Below are 14,338 nucleotides of genomic sequence, written 5' to 3'. Positions count from 1 at the left end.
AATTTAATAATTGGAAATATTCAAATATTTGCAAATATTTACACTCCATGTCTGTTGAATACAAACTAAAAAATACATGTTCCTGGCATTAGGATGCTTAACAAGAATTCTGTTAGCAAACTTGTGATCATTCTAAATAAATAACTTGATCTACTTTTCTTGAACTTTTTAAATTTATCATTTAAATATCAATAAACATATGAGCGATATTTACAGCAGTTCTAACAGATGTTTGTTTTTTCAAGGGCTCTTGATGTGCATGGTAGCCTAGAAGCTCTTGCACGGGCAAAAAAACAGCGTCAAAGTGAAGAAATTGCACATAAAGAAAGTAAGTCTATGTGAGAAACATTTCTACAATGTTTGAATATGATTGAGATGTATTGATATGCATCATCTGTTTCGGAAGAGCTGGAAAAAAAGCTGATGTACATTGAATGTATTTGACCTCCTTTCAGTGGAGTAGCAGATTCCATTGCTTATGATGGCACAAGGTGCTAATTTTGAAACCTGCAGATGAGTCAAAAATGTAGCTTTTCCATTAGCATATCTTTGGTTCTGGCATTGTAAATCTGCTATAAATCTTACCTGGAATGAATATAACATTTGAAGTTGATTCATCTTAAATGTTTTTAAAAACATGGGAATATTGTGTAAAAATATGGTTAAAATGTAAGTCATATGGAGCATTTTATAAAACCATAGTGGGTACCATAGTGGTGTTGGGTTTATACAAATTAGTGTAAGATTAGATGGCCTCACAATTGTATCTATATTTTTATGAAGAAATAAAGATTTAGCTCTGCCTATTTAGGGAAGTTGGGTATGTGGGAGGATAATAAAAGTTAAGGAAAGTAATTATTTGGAGAAGAATGTAATGATTTGAGGTACAGATGGGAGAAAACAGCAGTTGTGGCAGAGCACAGGGTGTGGAGGAGCATAAATAGTATTTTGCAGAAACTATTAATGAAAAATTTTGGGTAATCTATTTGCTAGTTAGGAAGTAATCAGTTATGAATGAATACCTTGGACGTATTTGAAAAAGTACTTGGGAGAATTTGTAGTGAATATTGTAGGAGAGGGAAACTGAGGAATAATTTCATTATCAGTTTGCGAGAAGATTTGTAGCTCGAGTGCTTGTTGTTGTGGTTCTGTTCGCCGAGCTGGGAATTTGTGTTGCAGACGTTTCGTCCCCTGTCTAGGTGACATCCTCAGTGCTTGGGAGCCTCCTGTGAAGCGTTTCTGTGATCTTTCCTCCGGCATTTGTAGTGGTTTGAATCTGTTGCTTCCGGTTGTCAGTTCCAGCTGTCCATCGCAGTGGCCGGTATATTGGGTCCAGATCGATTTGCTTATTGATTGAATCTGTGGATTCAATCTCATCCACAGATTCAGAGATTGAATCCATAGATTCAATCAATAAGCACCTCGATCTGGACCCAATATATCGGCCACTGTGATGGACAGCTGGAACTGACAACCGGAAGCAACAGATTCAAACCACTACAAATGCCGGAGGAAAGATCACAAGCGCTTCACAGGAGGCTCCCAAGCACTGAGGATGTCACCTAGACAGGGGACGAAACGTCTGCAACACAAATTCCCAGCTTGGCGAATAGAACCACAACAATTTTATTATCAATAGAGAAGAGTAGAATGGAATAGGTGAATGGATGGGGACAAGTGAATTGCAGAGTATCTAAGTCAGTATAGAGAGCCAGTGAAGACTGAAGTGAGCGGACATGGAAGAAATTGAAACAATGTTTCAAGTGGGAATATAGGGAAGTGAAAATGATATGGAAATGTACAGCAACTTACCTGGAAGATTAGAGGAGCTACTAGATCTAAAGCAGATAAAGGAAATTGATGTGCACGCTGAGATTGCAAAGAAAGCAGGAAGTAATAATCACTGTTAGAACATGATTCAGTCAGTTTAAAAGGTAACTGCAAACTAATGTAAATTTTTTTAAAGCAAGGAAAAGGTTTTCACGCAATTAAATAAAATAAGCATTTTGTGGTATAATAATATTTCACAGTAGTAATTAAATAATTTGACATCAGTGAATCTGCAAGGATGCCTAAATAAATGTAACAGAATCTGTGGATCAGTAAATGTCCCTGGGGTTAATTTAAAAAAAAAGACAATTGTGTTAAATCAACCGAGTTGTTAGGAATTTTGGCAGAGATGACTGGAGTGAGGCTGCAGTAACATCTGAATTAGGAGCCACCAGGCCCCGCAAGCCTACTCCACCATTCAATGGGATTATGGATGACCTGATTATTCTACATTGCTTCCCTTGAAAGCTTCTCACCCATTATGAAAAATCTATCGACCTCTACCTTAAAGATATTCAAGATCTCTGCTTCCAATATTGTTTGAGAAAGATACACTCAATCCTCAGGGGGAAAAAACCCTCTTCTCAATTGATTAACTTTTTTTTAAACAATGACCTCTTTTTAGATTCTTCCAAAAGTCGAAGCATCCTTGACACTTCCCACTTGGGCCCACAGTGTTTTATGTTTCAATCACTATGCCTCTTACTCGTGTAATCGTAAGTGGATGCAAGCTAAACTTGTTCAATCCTTACCCTTAAGTCAACCAACCTGTTTCCAGGTATTAGGTTAGTAAACTTTCCTTTAACTGTTTCCAACACATTTTAATCCATCCTTAAATAAGGAGGCCAGTACTACACTCTTTGCCAATGCCCTAAATAACTGAGGCATAGCCTCCTAATTCTATATTCAGTTCCCTCTGCAATAAATAGAATATTCCATTGGCTTTCCTAATAATTTGCACAACCTGAATTTTAGTATTTTGAGATTCAAGTGCCAGGACACCAGATCTCTCTGGATCTGATTTTGAAACTGAAGAATATCTCAAATAAAACACTCAACTGGCAAGGGTTGGTGAATCGCAGTGTTTGCTTTTCTGATCTATGTTCCATAAATAAAGCCTATGAATCATGCTGTATGACTCTATAATTAGAATAGTGAATTTGAAAAAGATTTTCTTTCAATACTACAGCCAGCAGAGGGCATGCAGGTGAACGATACACTTGTGTATCTACACCATTTAGTGATCACTTATTTAATCAGAAATTAAAGCAAGCTGGCACAAACTGAAGAACAAGAATCGAGAAATTGGGTAATCATTAAGCAGAAAGTAGTTAAATGTGATTTGTTTTGCTTCAAACATTGAAAAAATGTACTTTTTGAAATGAGTAATAGATATTTGCTTGAAAACATGGAATGCTGCCTTGAACAGTATGGTGAGCAAGCAGGAGTGGTTAAAAGTCACTGTTGTGGGAAAGAACACTCATTGAATTGGTGGGCTAGTTGATGTGTTTCTTTACAATCTTCTATGATATGTGCTGCAAAACAGCATACAGTGGAATCAGCAAGTCAAAAGATCTTCTCATGGACCTGTTCTTGGGCCTGGCTGCAATAGTTTGTAGTTCCATGATGAACTGTTCAGTTGCTGTCTGCTGCCTTTTTGCAGTCCTCTCTACCCACAACTGAGAATAGAGTTGAAGCATGTGGTCGTCTCCACTAAACAGTATTGAGAAAGCAAAGACATGTTTGTTGAGCCCCAAATGACCCAGACTTAAATCCTTAGCAAATTGTGAACAAAGTTCTTTATTGGCTTGCGAATCCATCTCTAGGAGGTCCATTATAATCCTAGTAATAAGAACTGCAATATATGGAAAATGTGAAAACTACAGAGCACTGATTACTTTTACTGTCAAATAAAATATCCAAATTTAATGTTTAAAGTATCAATGCAATCATTGTTTGTTAAAATGGATTATTATTATACAGACCTTGGACTCTTCTAGCCATTCCTGTCAACATTTCCAAAATTTGATTTCAGCTTCCGTGTACGAGTCAGTGTTTGAAAGGTTGCAACAGCTGACTTTTTTTCATGAACTGAAAACACTTTTTTGTTTGTTTCTACCTCCCAAAGTACGATTCCAGATCGGAGTCTTGAGTCACTGCTTATCTCTTAGGTTTATGCACTTATGCAATTATGGTATATGAAAGATGTAAAAATTAAATTTTTTATTCAGTAAGAAACTCTCTTCTTGAATTAGTCAAAACACTTGCAACGCTATCTCTAAAAATACCCTCTGTTAATTGCCAAATCAAGTCATTAGTTGATGACCTACAACACTCTACTTCAGTATATTGAATTCATAGCGCAAATTAGATATCACCTGTTTTTTTTTCACTTGCAGATCTTTTCAGGAATCAGAAGTTAATGCAGGAATATCGGGAGTTTCTAGGTAACACTATGGTACGACTAATTAACTAAGTGTATAGATTTTTAAAAAAAGAATGGGGTCTGAGATTTTTTGTTGTTTTATGCCAAGCTCAGGGAAATTTAACCAGACAGAGTTGGACTTGAAAGTACTCAGTCTTTTATGCTAGTTCAATGTCTAGTACATTTGAATAAAACCCTGTGTCCTGGTTAAAATTGTGATTTTGCTGATTTATTCAGCTTGTGAAGTGTCTTCAAATTCCCATGACATCGCTTCAATTTCTTAGATGCATAAACACTAACAGGCCAGTATTAAAAAATTTATTTGCATCAAAAATTGATTTACTACGAAACTGAGTGGAATTGACTAGTGTCCACCAGTCAGGATTAAATACATTTACACAGTGTGTGATGCCAGGAGTTGAGAAGTTTTGAGGGTTGTTCCTTCCTTCCTTTGAAGTTTTAATTCTTGTTTACATTGAACAATTAACTAAAGTTACAGTTTAAAAGAGGAACATCATTTTTTAAAATGAATTGTTTCTTCATCTGAACAGGGACATACAGGCTCCCTGAGAGCAACTGTAAATAATTAAGAAACAAATTAACATAAGCAGTTTTCTTTGTTGTAGCTGAGCTGACTGCATGGTTTTCGAAAGGGGATAAGTACAAGAGTTTGCTATTGTGCCGCAGTGTCGCTGCTACTGAGCCAGGTGTTCCAGGTTCACATTCTGTTTGCATTCATTGTTACCTGAACAGGTGACTGACTTTCTTTAAGAAAGCATTATACTACTTAATACTATTTGGTTTGGTCAGTGAAATGAAAAGGTGGGTGTAGCTGAAAGGCAAACCAGGGGATCAAGAAGTTTGGAGGGAACCTCCAGGTCTTGCCTTGACAATCAGATTTGAGGTCCTTATGTCTTGTGAGTGTGTGTAGTATGAATTATCAGACTGACCATGATAGAGGAAGTATTTAAGATGGGCAAGCCATGAGCATGCATCCAGAAGATTACATTGCCCATGAAGTGCAAGAGTTTGGGATATTTATTTGGGGCTGGAGAGGAACTTGTGTGGGAATGGGAGGATTCAATTGTTGTCATCCATGAAGCTAACAATGCAATAGGTTAGACCAGAAATGAGGTTCTGCATAGGTAGCAAAAAAAGTTAGACACTAAATTAAGACACAAAGTTAAACCTCAAAAGGAACTTGGGATATCTGGCTCAGAAGTAGAAAGTCTGTGGCAGTAGGTTTAAACAGTATGTTGGTTGTCAGTTGGTAAACTATTCAAGTTAACCTTCTCTGTATTGGTTCCAATGTCTATATGTCATCTTGAATAAAGAGACGAGAAAAGTATGTGCTATGTAAAATGTTCTCAAGTATACTCAACAATTATAACAAACTCTTCCACCTCCTTTCCATTTTCAATACATGAATATTCCATTTACCTTCTCATCCTTTGTGGTACTTGCATACTAACTTTGTGATTCATTAAGTAGGATATACAGACCCCTTTGTACTCAAGATTAGAGTGGTGCTGGAAAAGCACAGCAGGTCAGGCAGCATGGGTGGAGAGATACATGGGAGGGTGTGGGGCTGTGGGGAAGGTAGTTGAGGGTGTAATTGGTGGATGGAAGAAGGAATAAAGGTGATAGGTCAGAGAGGAGGGTGGAGTGGATAGATGGCAAGGAAGATTGACAGGTGGGATAGGTCATGTGGATGGTGCTGAGCTGGAAGTTTGGAACTGGAGTAAGGTGGGGGGGAGGGGAAATGAGGAAACTGGTGAAGTCCACATTGATGCCCTGGGGTTGAAGGGTTCCAAGGCGGAAGATAAGGCGTTCCTTCTCCAGTCGTCAGGTGGTGAGGGAGTGACGGTGGAGGAGGCCCAGGGCCTGCATGTCCTCGGCAGAGTGGGAGGGGGAGTTGAAATGTTTGGCCACGGGGCGGTGAGGTTGATTGGTGGGGGTGTCCCGGCAATGTTCCCTGAAGCGCTCTGCGAGAAGGCGTCCAGTCTCCACAATGTAAAGGAGACCGCGTCGGGAGCAACAGATGCAATAAATGACATTGATGGAAGTGCTGCTGAAACTGTGATGGATGTGGTTGGTTCCGTTGGGGATGGTGGTGAGGGGGGAAGATGTGGGCGCTGGCTTTGCAATTCCTGCAGTGGCAGGGGAAGGTGGCAGGAGGGGAGGGTGATTTATTGGGAGGCATGGACCTGAGCAGGTAATCAGAGAGAATGGTCTTTGCAAAAGGCGGATAGGGGTGGGGAGAGAAATATATTTGTAGTGGTGGAGGCTGTTTGTAGGTGGCGGAAATGTCAGCAGATGATGCAGTTTATGCAGAGGTTGGTGGGATGGAAGCTGGTGGGGGTGTGGGGTTCTGTCCTTGTAGCGGTTAGAGGGGTGGGGTTTGAGAGCAGAGGTGTGGGATGTGGATGAGATGGGTTGCTGGCATCTTCAACCATGTGGGAGGGGAAATTACGGTCTTTAAAGGAGGAGGCCATCTGCTGTATTCTGTGATGGAACTGGTCCTCCTGGGAGCAGATACGGCAGAGGTGGAGGAATTGGGAATTAGGGATAGCATTTTTGCAGGAAGTAGGGTGGGAGGAGGTGTAATCCAGGTAGCCTTGGGAGTCGGTGGGTTTGTAAAAAAAAAAAGTCTGTGTTGAGTTGGGTTGGAGTTTTTTCTGAGGTAGCAAGAAAGGTGGTTTAATTGTGTGAGAGTTCAATAATCGGATTCTTGCCTCACTAAAATATCTAGGAGAAAGTGAGGACTACAGATGCTGGAGATCAGAGCTTAAAAATGTGTTGCTGGAAAGGTGCAGCAGGTCAGGCAGCATCAAAGGAACAGGAGAATCGACGTTTCGGGCATATAAGCCCTTCAGGAATGAGGAGGGTGTGCTAAGCAGGCTAAGATAAAAGGTAGGGAGGAGGGACTTGGGGGAGGGGTGCTGGGAATACGATTGGTGGAAGGAGGTTAAGGTGAGGGTGATAGGCCGGAGAGGGGGTCGGGGCGGAGAGGTCAGGAAGAAGATTGCAGGTCAAGAAGCCCTCTCCGGCCTATCACCCTCACCTTAACCTCCTTCCACCTATTGTATTCCCAGCGCCCCTCCCCCAAGTCCCTCCTCCCTATATTTTGTCTTAGTCTGCTTGGCACACCCTCCTCATTCCTGAAGAAGGGCTTATGCCCGAAACGTCGATTCTCCTGTTGCTTTGCTATCTGACCTCCTGCGCTTTTCCAGCAACACATTTTTAAGCTCACTAAAGTATCTCCCAATTTAAGTCCTCATGCCTTGGGTAGCCAGTTTTTAATCTCTGTCATGAAACCTATTTCAGGCATTTGCATCTAAGACAACCAACTCAATGCATTAACTTTGCAGTTCCAGTCCTCCTTTCCACATTTGATAAACTCTGCTGAGAAAATCTGACTGGTGAAACAAAATGGGTACTTGGCAATTTGGTGGTCCTCGTGCATGAGTCACTGAAGGTTAGTATGCAGATACAGCAAGCAATCAGCAAAACCCACAGAATGTTGTTCTTTGTGAGGGTAATTGAATGTAAGAGTAGGGAGGTTATGATTCAGATATGCAGAACATTAGTAGGGCTGCATCTGGAGTTCTGCATATAATACTATTCACTTATGGAAGAATGATAATAGTTTGGAAATGATTCAGAGAATGTTTATTAAACTAATAACTGGAATGAGTGGATTGTCTTATGTGGAAAGACTAGATACAGTCAGAGGTAACTTAAATGTAAGATCCTGAGAGGACTTCATGGGGTGGCTGTTGAAAGGATGTTTCCTCTTGTGGAAGGATCTTGAAATAAGAGTCATGTGTTTAAAATAAGGGGTTGTCCATTTAATACAGATGAAGAAACATTCATTCTTTGAGTGTCGTGAACAAAGAACAATACTGCACAGAAAGAGCCTTTTGACCCATGAAATTGAGCACATGATGCCTTTCTAAACTAAAAGCCTTTTGCCTCTACATAGTCTATATCCCTGTATTCCCTGCCTATTTATATATCTGTTAAGATGCTTAAGTGTTGCTTTTGTACCTGCCTCAACCAGCTCCTGTGGCATTGCATTCCAAGCACTTACCACCCTCTGCTTTCAAAAAAGGTGCTCTCACATCTACTTTTTAAACTTCCATTTTAACTCAAAATTAAATTTTAAATCTATGTCCTGTAGTAATTGACATTTCTAACCTGGGAAACAGACTTTTGATGATCCATGCCCCTCAATTTTGTAAACTTGAGTCAGGTCACCCCTTACCCTGCAGTATTCAAGTGAAAACAAATCGAAGTTTATCCACTCTCTCATCGTAGCTAATACCCTCTAAACCAGGCAACATCCTGATAAACCATTTCTGTACCTTCTCCAAAGCCGCCTCAACCTTCTGGTAGTGTGGTGACCAGAACTATACATAATATTCCAATTGTGATGTATCTAAAGTTCTATACTACTGCAACATGACTTTTATTCTCTGCTCTCTGATGAAGGCAAGCATGCTATGTGCCTCCTTGACCAACTTATCCACTTGTGTTGCCACTTTCAGGGAACTGTAGGCCTTTTTGCCTAGATCCTTCTGATGATACTGGATTAATGGTGCTGGAAGAGCACAGCAGTTCAGACAGCATCCGAGGAGCTTCGAAATCGACGTTTCGGGCAAAAGCCCTTCATCAGGAATAAAGACAGTGAGCCTGGAGCGTGGAGAGATAAGCTAGAGGAGGGTGGGGGTGGGGAGAAAGTAGCATAGAGTACAATAGGTGAGTGGGGGAGGGGATGAAGGTGATAGGTCAGGGAGGAGAGGGTGGAGTGGATAGGTGGAAAAGGAGAAGAAGGGCTTATGCCCGAAATGTCGATTCTCCTGTTCCCTGGATACTGCCTGACCTGTGCGCTTTTCCAGCAACACATTTTCAGCTCTGATCTCCCAGCATCTGCAGACTTCACTTTCTCCGGAAAAGGAGATAGGCAGGTAGGACAAGTCCAGACAAGTCATGGGGACAGTGCTGAGCTGGACATTTAGAACTAGGGTGAGGTGGGGGAAGGGGAAATGAGGAAACTGTTGAAGTCCACATTGATGCCCTGGGGTTGAAGTGTTCCGAGGCTGAAGATAAGGCGTTCTTCCTCCAGGCGTCTGGTGGTGAGGGAGTGGCGGTGAGGGAGTGGCGGTGAAGGAGGTCCAGGATCTCCATGTCCTCAGCAGAGTGGGAGGGGGAGTTGAAGTGTTGGGCCACGGGGCGGTGTGGTTGATTGGTGCGGGTGTCCCGGAGATGTTCCCTAAAGCGCTCTGCAAGGAGGCGCCCAGTCTCTCCAATATAGAGGAGACTGCATCGGGAGCAACGGATACAATAAAAGATATTAGTGGATGTGCAAGTAAAACTTTGGATGTGGAAGGCTCCTTTATGTCCTTGGATAGAGGTGAGGGAGGAGGTGTGGGCGCAGATTTTACAGTTCCTGCAGTGGAAGGGGAAAGTGCCAGGATGGGAGGGTGGCTTGTAGGGGGGATTGGACCTGACCAGGTAGTCACGGAGGGAACGGTCTTTGCGGAAGGCGGAAAGGGGTGGGGAGGGAAATATATTCCTGGTGGTGGGGTCTGTTTGGAGGTGGTGGAAATCTCGGCGGATGATTTGGTTTATGCGAAGGTTGGTAGGATGAAAGGTGAGCACCAGGGGCGTTCTGTCCTTGTTACGGTTGGAGGGGTGGGGTCTGAGGGCGGAGGTGCGGGATGTAGACGAGATGCGTTGGAGGGCATCTTTAACCACGTGGGAAGGGAAATTGCGGTCTCTAAAGAAGGAGGCCATCTGGTGTGTTCTGTGGTGGCCCAACACTTCAACTCCCCCTCTCACTCTGCCCAGGACATGGAGGTCCTGGGCCTCCTTCACCGCCGCTCCCTCACCACCAGACGCCTGGAGGAAGAACGCCTCATCTTCCGCCTCGGAACACTTCAACCCCAGGGCATCAATGTGGACTTCACCAGTTTCTATGCTACTTTCTCCCCACCCCCACTCTCCTCTAGCTTATCTCTCCACGCTCCAGGCCCCCCACTCTCCTCTAGCTTATCTCTCCACGCTCCAGGCTATCTGCCTTTATTCCTGATGAAGGGCTTTTGCCTGAAGCGTCGATTTCGAAGCTCCTCTGATGCTGTCTGAACTGCTGTGCTCTTCCAGCACCATTAATCCAGAATCTGGTTTCCAGCATCTGCAGTCATTGTTTTTACCTTCTGTTGATACGACTGCGGGTTCTGCCATTTACTGTATACTTCCTTTTTGCATTAGATCTCCCAAAATAGATCACCTAACATTTGTCTAGATTAAGCTCCAACTGCCATTTCTGTTCTGTATCCCCTCTCAATCCCCTTCACTAACCTTATTAATCTTATTACATTCTCCTCCATATTACAAGCAACAGGGGTCCTAGCACTGATACCTGCAGAACACAACTTGTCACCGATCTCCAGTCAGAAAAACACCTTTCCAGCACTACTCTCTTCTTTGATTAAGCCAGTTCTGTATCCATTTTATCAGCTCACCATGTATCCCTTGTGACTTCACCTTTTGTACCAGCCTGCCTTGAGGGACCTTGTCAGAAGCCTTGCTAAAGTCCATATTGACACTATATGCTGCCTTACCTCAACAATCATCTTGGGCACTTCGTTAAAATACTCAATCTGAGTTTGAAAGCCTTTGCAATCCTTTTCCTCTAAGGGCGGTGGATGCAGAATATTTGAATAATTTTAAGGGCAGTGGTAGATATAATCTTTTAGCCCTTGGTAATCAAGAATCTAAGGACAAGCAGGAGTGTAGAATTTAGGTTAAAATTAATTCTGTCTAATTGAATGATGGAGGAGACTTGGAAAGGCCTAGTGGCCATCTCTTATTCCTTGTTCGTATGCAAATTGCACGAAATCTTGCTTTATCAGAACAACAGTCAACTAAGATCAAGAATCTGTCCATCTGTCAAGAAAGAGAACCAACCAAGATGAAAGACCTTGTGGTGGTAGGGCATGTGAACATTTTAGCACTGCAACTTATGAGGGTTCTTAGTCCCACCTTCAAGGTGGAAGCATATCACTGAAGGGTTCAGGCTGTGATCTTTTTACTTGAGGAGATACCCAGAGTGCAACTCAAAGAAGAGCAGGAAAGCTTGTACAGAACAAGAATGAGAACATCTGCACTGTGATATGAAGGTGCCGGTGTTGGACTGAGATGGACAAGTTAAAAATTGCACAATACCAGGTTATAGTCCAACCTGTTGGCCAAGTTGTGGACCACTTTTTTTCCCAGCAGTGAAAGACAGGAGGATTGAGTGTAAAGAAAATGTATGTAAGTGCAGTTCATGACTTTGTTTGTGTACACCAGATGAATAGGTGCTTCCAATGAGTGGGTATGAAGCACAGAGGGCAGCAGGGTTTTCATAGTGATTGTGAATGCTGGAGTGGAGGCTGATGTGTGAGAGAGGCTGAGGCTTATAGTCCATCTCCCTTGGTGAGGTGCAGTCAGTGTCTTGGTAACGGCCCCAAGCAGATGAGGTAGCAGAAAGAAGATGGAGCTGCTTGGAGAGTAGGAAGTCACCTTGTGATACTGTTCATTCTTTTTGACTATCACTGCTTGATGTGGTGGGGTGGTTTCTTGTATTCAGTCACACTGTGCACCAGTGCCTTGAATCCTTCTCTTTCGACTAGGGGAGTGAGTTTTTTTTCATCTGTCACCTGTTGTGACCCTACAGTGTTGGAGCATTTCTTGTCTTGCACTATCTAAGACTTAAAATATGGCTGAAAAAAATTGAAGGTTCTGACAGTGGTTAACAGATTCATATTGGTTGCAACACTACATGCCAAGTGATGAAGCTGGCATTTGACTTGTGTAAATCATGAGCTATGAGCCACATGATTGCATGACATAATTTGCTCAGGGTATGATTGAAATTATGCTGTGGCACTCTACACCATCATTGTTCAATTTTTAATGGGAAAATCAAGCCCCATATCTCTTGGTTATTGCTGCTGTTAGGTTATTCATGCCTTACACCAATAAATTTTCAAGGGCAATCTGACTTAAGCTCCTCCTTTTACCTTTCAAAGGAAAGTGAGGTGATGGGACATACAAATAAGCAAAATACGTAAGTGTGGGATTCGCTGGCTTTATCTTTTCATTGGTTAAAAAGATAAGTGATGTACTGCATTTTGCTAAATAACGGATTATGTAAAATTAAATGTTTACAATAGTGACAATAGCTGATGCTAATTTTTTCAATTGTTCCTTTTAGCCTCGCTCAACTAAGTCAGCAAAGTTTTTCCAGGGACCAGGAAAAGTTGTAATGGTTGCAATCTGCATGTAAGGCCTTATTATGCATTTAGTGTTTGTTGGTTTTGTCTTTAACTGAGATTGGATAAAAATTTGCATTTAAGAAAAATGGTAAAGAAAAAAAGATAATGGTAAATATGTATCTTCTCCACCACCTCTTTTCCTCCCTGTGTCATGGGATGCCATAAGATATAGGAGCACAATTAGGTCATTCAGCCCATTGTAATTCTCTACCATTCAATTATGGCTGATATGTTTCTCAACCCCATTCTCCTGCCTTCTTTTCATGACACTTGATCCCCTTACTAATCAACAACTTACTAGTGTCTTAAATATGCTAATGACTTTGCCTTCATAGCCACCTGTGACCATGAGTTCCACAGAGAAATGACCCTCTGGCTGAAGAAATTCCTTGTTATCTCAATTCTAGAGAGTTGTCACAGTGAGACCATGATCCTGGATTCTAGTGTGTCATGCTAGTGGAAAAATCTTCTCCACATTTACTCTATCCAGGCCCCTCAGTATCCTGTAAATTTCAGTCAGATCCTCCCTCATTCTTCAAAACTTCATTGTGTACAGACCCAGTGTCTTCACCTGACAAGCCCATCATCTCCGATATCACGTCTTCCCACGTCTCCGCTGGCTACATCTGTGGGAAGTGCACCCAACTCCAGCTCCTTGAAAACCGTGTTAGGGAATTGGAGCTGGAGCTGGATGAACTACGGATCATTCTGGAGGCTGAGGGGGTAATTAAGAGGAGTTACCGGGAGTTGGACACTCCTAAGGCTCAGGACAAGGATAAATGGGTTACAGTTAGGGGGAGGAAAGGGGACAGTCGGACAGTGCAGAGATCCCCTGTGGGCATTCCCCTCAGCAATAAGTATACCGTTTTGGATACTGCTGGGGCGATGACCTACCAGAAGAAAGCCATAGCAGTCAGTTCTCTGGCACTGAGCCTGACACTGTGGCAAAGAAGGGAGGGGGCAGAATAGAAAAGTATTTGTGGTAAGGGACTCGATAGTTAGGGGAATCGACAGGAGATTTTGTGGTCAGAATCGGGATTCCCGGAAGGTATGTTGCCTCCCTGGTGCCAGGGTCCGGGACGTCTCCGATCGGGTGTATAATGTTCTAAAAGGGGAGGGCGAACAGCCAGAAATCTTGTTACACATTGGCACTAATGATATAGCCAGGAAAAGGATTGAGGATATAAAAAGTGATTTCAGGGAGTTAGGATGGAAGCTGCAAAGCAGGACGAACAGAGTAGTGTTCTCTAGTTTACTACCGGTGCCACGAGATAGCGAGGCAAGTAACAGGGAGAGGGCGCAGCTTAATACGTGGCTGTGCAGCTGGTGTAGGAGGGAGGGCTTCAGATATGTAGATAATTGGGATGCCTTCTGGGGAAGGTGGGACCTGTATAAGAAGGACGGGTTGCATCTGAACTGGAAGGGGAAGATTTGCTGGAGTAGTTCGAGAGGGTTTAAACTAGTATGGCAGGGGAGTGGGAACCTGAGCTGTATACTGGAGATGAGAGTTGATGCAGATGAGGCAGTAGCAAGAGGTAGACCAGTTAGTGGGAATGATTTTCCTGGCAAGGAACCAAGGTATCAGTTAAAGTGTGTTTGATTTAACAAGGATTATCAGGAATAAAAATGACGAACTTAGAGCATGGATCAGTACCTGGTGCATATTGTGGCCATAACAGAGACATGGGTTTCTCAGGGGCAGGAATGGTTGCTGGATGTTCCAGGGTTTAGAGCATTTAAAAAGAATAGGGAGGGGGGA

At 42.6% G+C, this 14,338-nt stretch overlaps 1 protein-coding gene across 6 annotated transcripts in view; it reads left to right on the top strand.

The window, feature by feature from the left end:
* The window catches only part of slc30a9 (solute carrier family 30 member 9), a 132,854-nt gene that overhangs the window by 52,979 nt on the left and 65,537 nt on the right, over positions 1-14,338 (top strand). For all 6 annotated transcript variants that reach the window (XM_043692137.1, XM_043692116.1, XM_043692129.1 and 3 more), the window contains 3 exons: positions 246-328; positions 4,230-4,288; positions 12,519-12,586. In XM_043692137.1, the coding sequence (XP_043548072.1) occupies positions 246-328; positions 4,230-4,288; positions 12,519-12,586 (210 nt within the window). The remainder of the gene's footprint in view (positions 1-245; positions 329-4,229; positions 4,289-12,518; positions 12,587-14,338) is intronic.

Source organism: Chiloscyllium plagiosum, chromosome 1 (assembly GCF_004010195.1).
Source record: "Chiloscyllium plagiosum isolate BGI_BamShark_2017 chromosome 1, ASM401019v2, whole genome shotgun sequence".
Taxonomy (NCBI): domain Eukaryota; kingdom Metazoa; phylum Chordata; class Chondrichthyes; order Orectolobiformes; family Hemiscylliidae; genus Chiloscyllium; species Chiloscyllium plagiosum.
The sequence above is the reverse complement of the archived record's forward strand: the minus strand, read 5'-3'. Positions and strand labels throughout refer to the sequence as shown.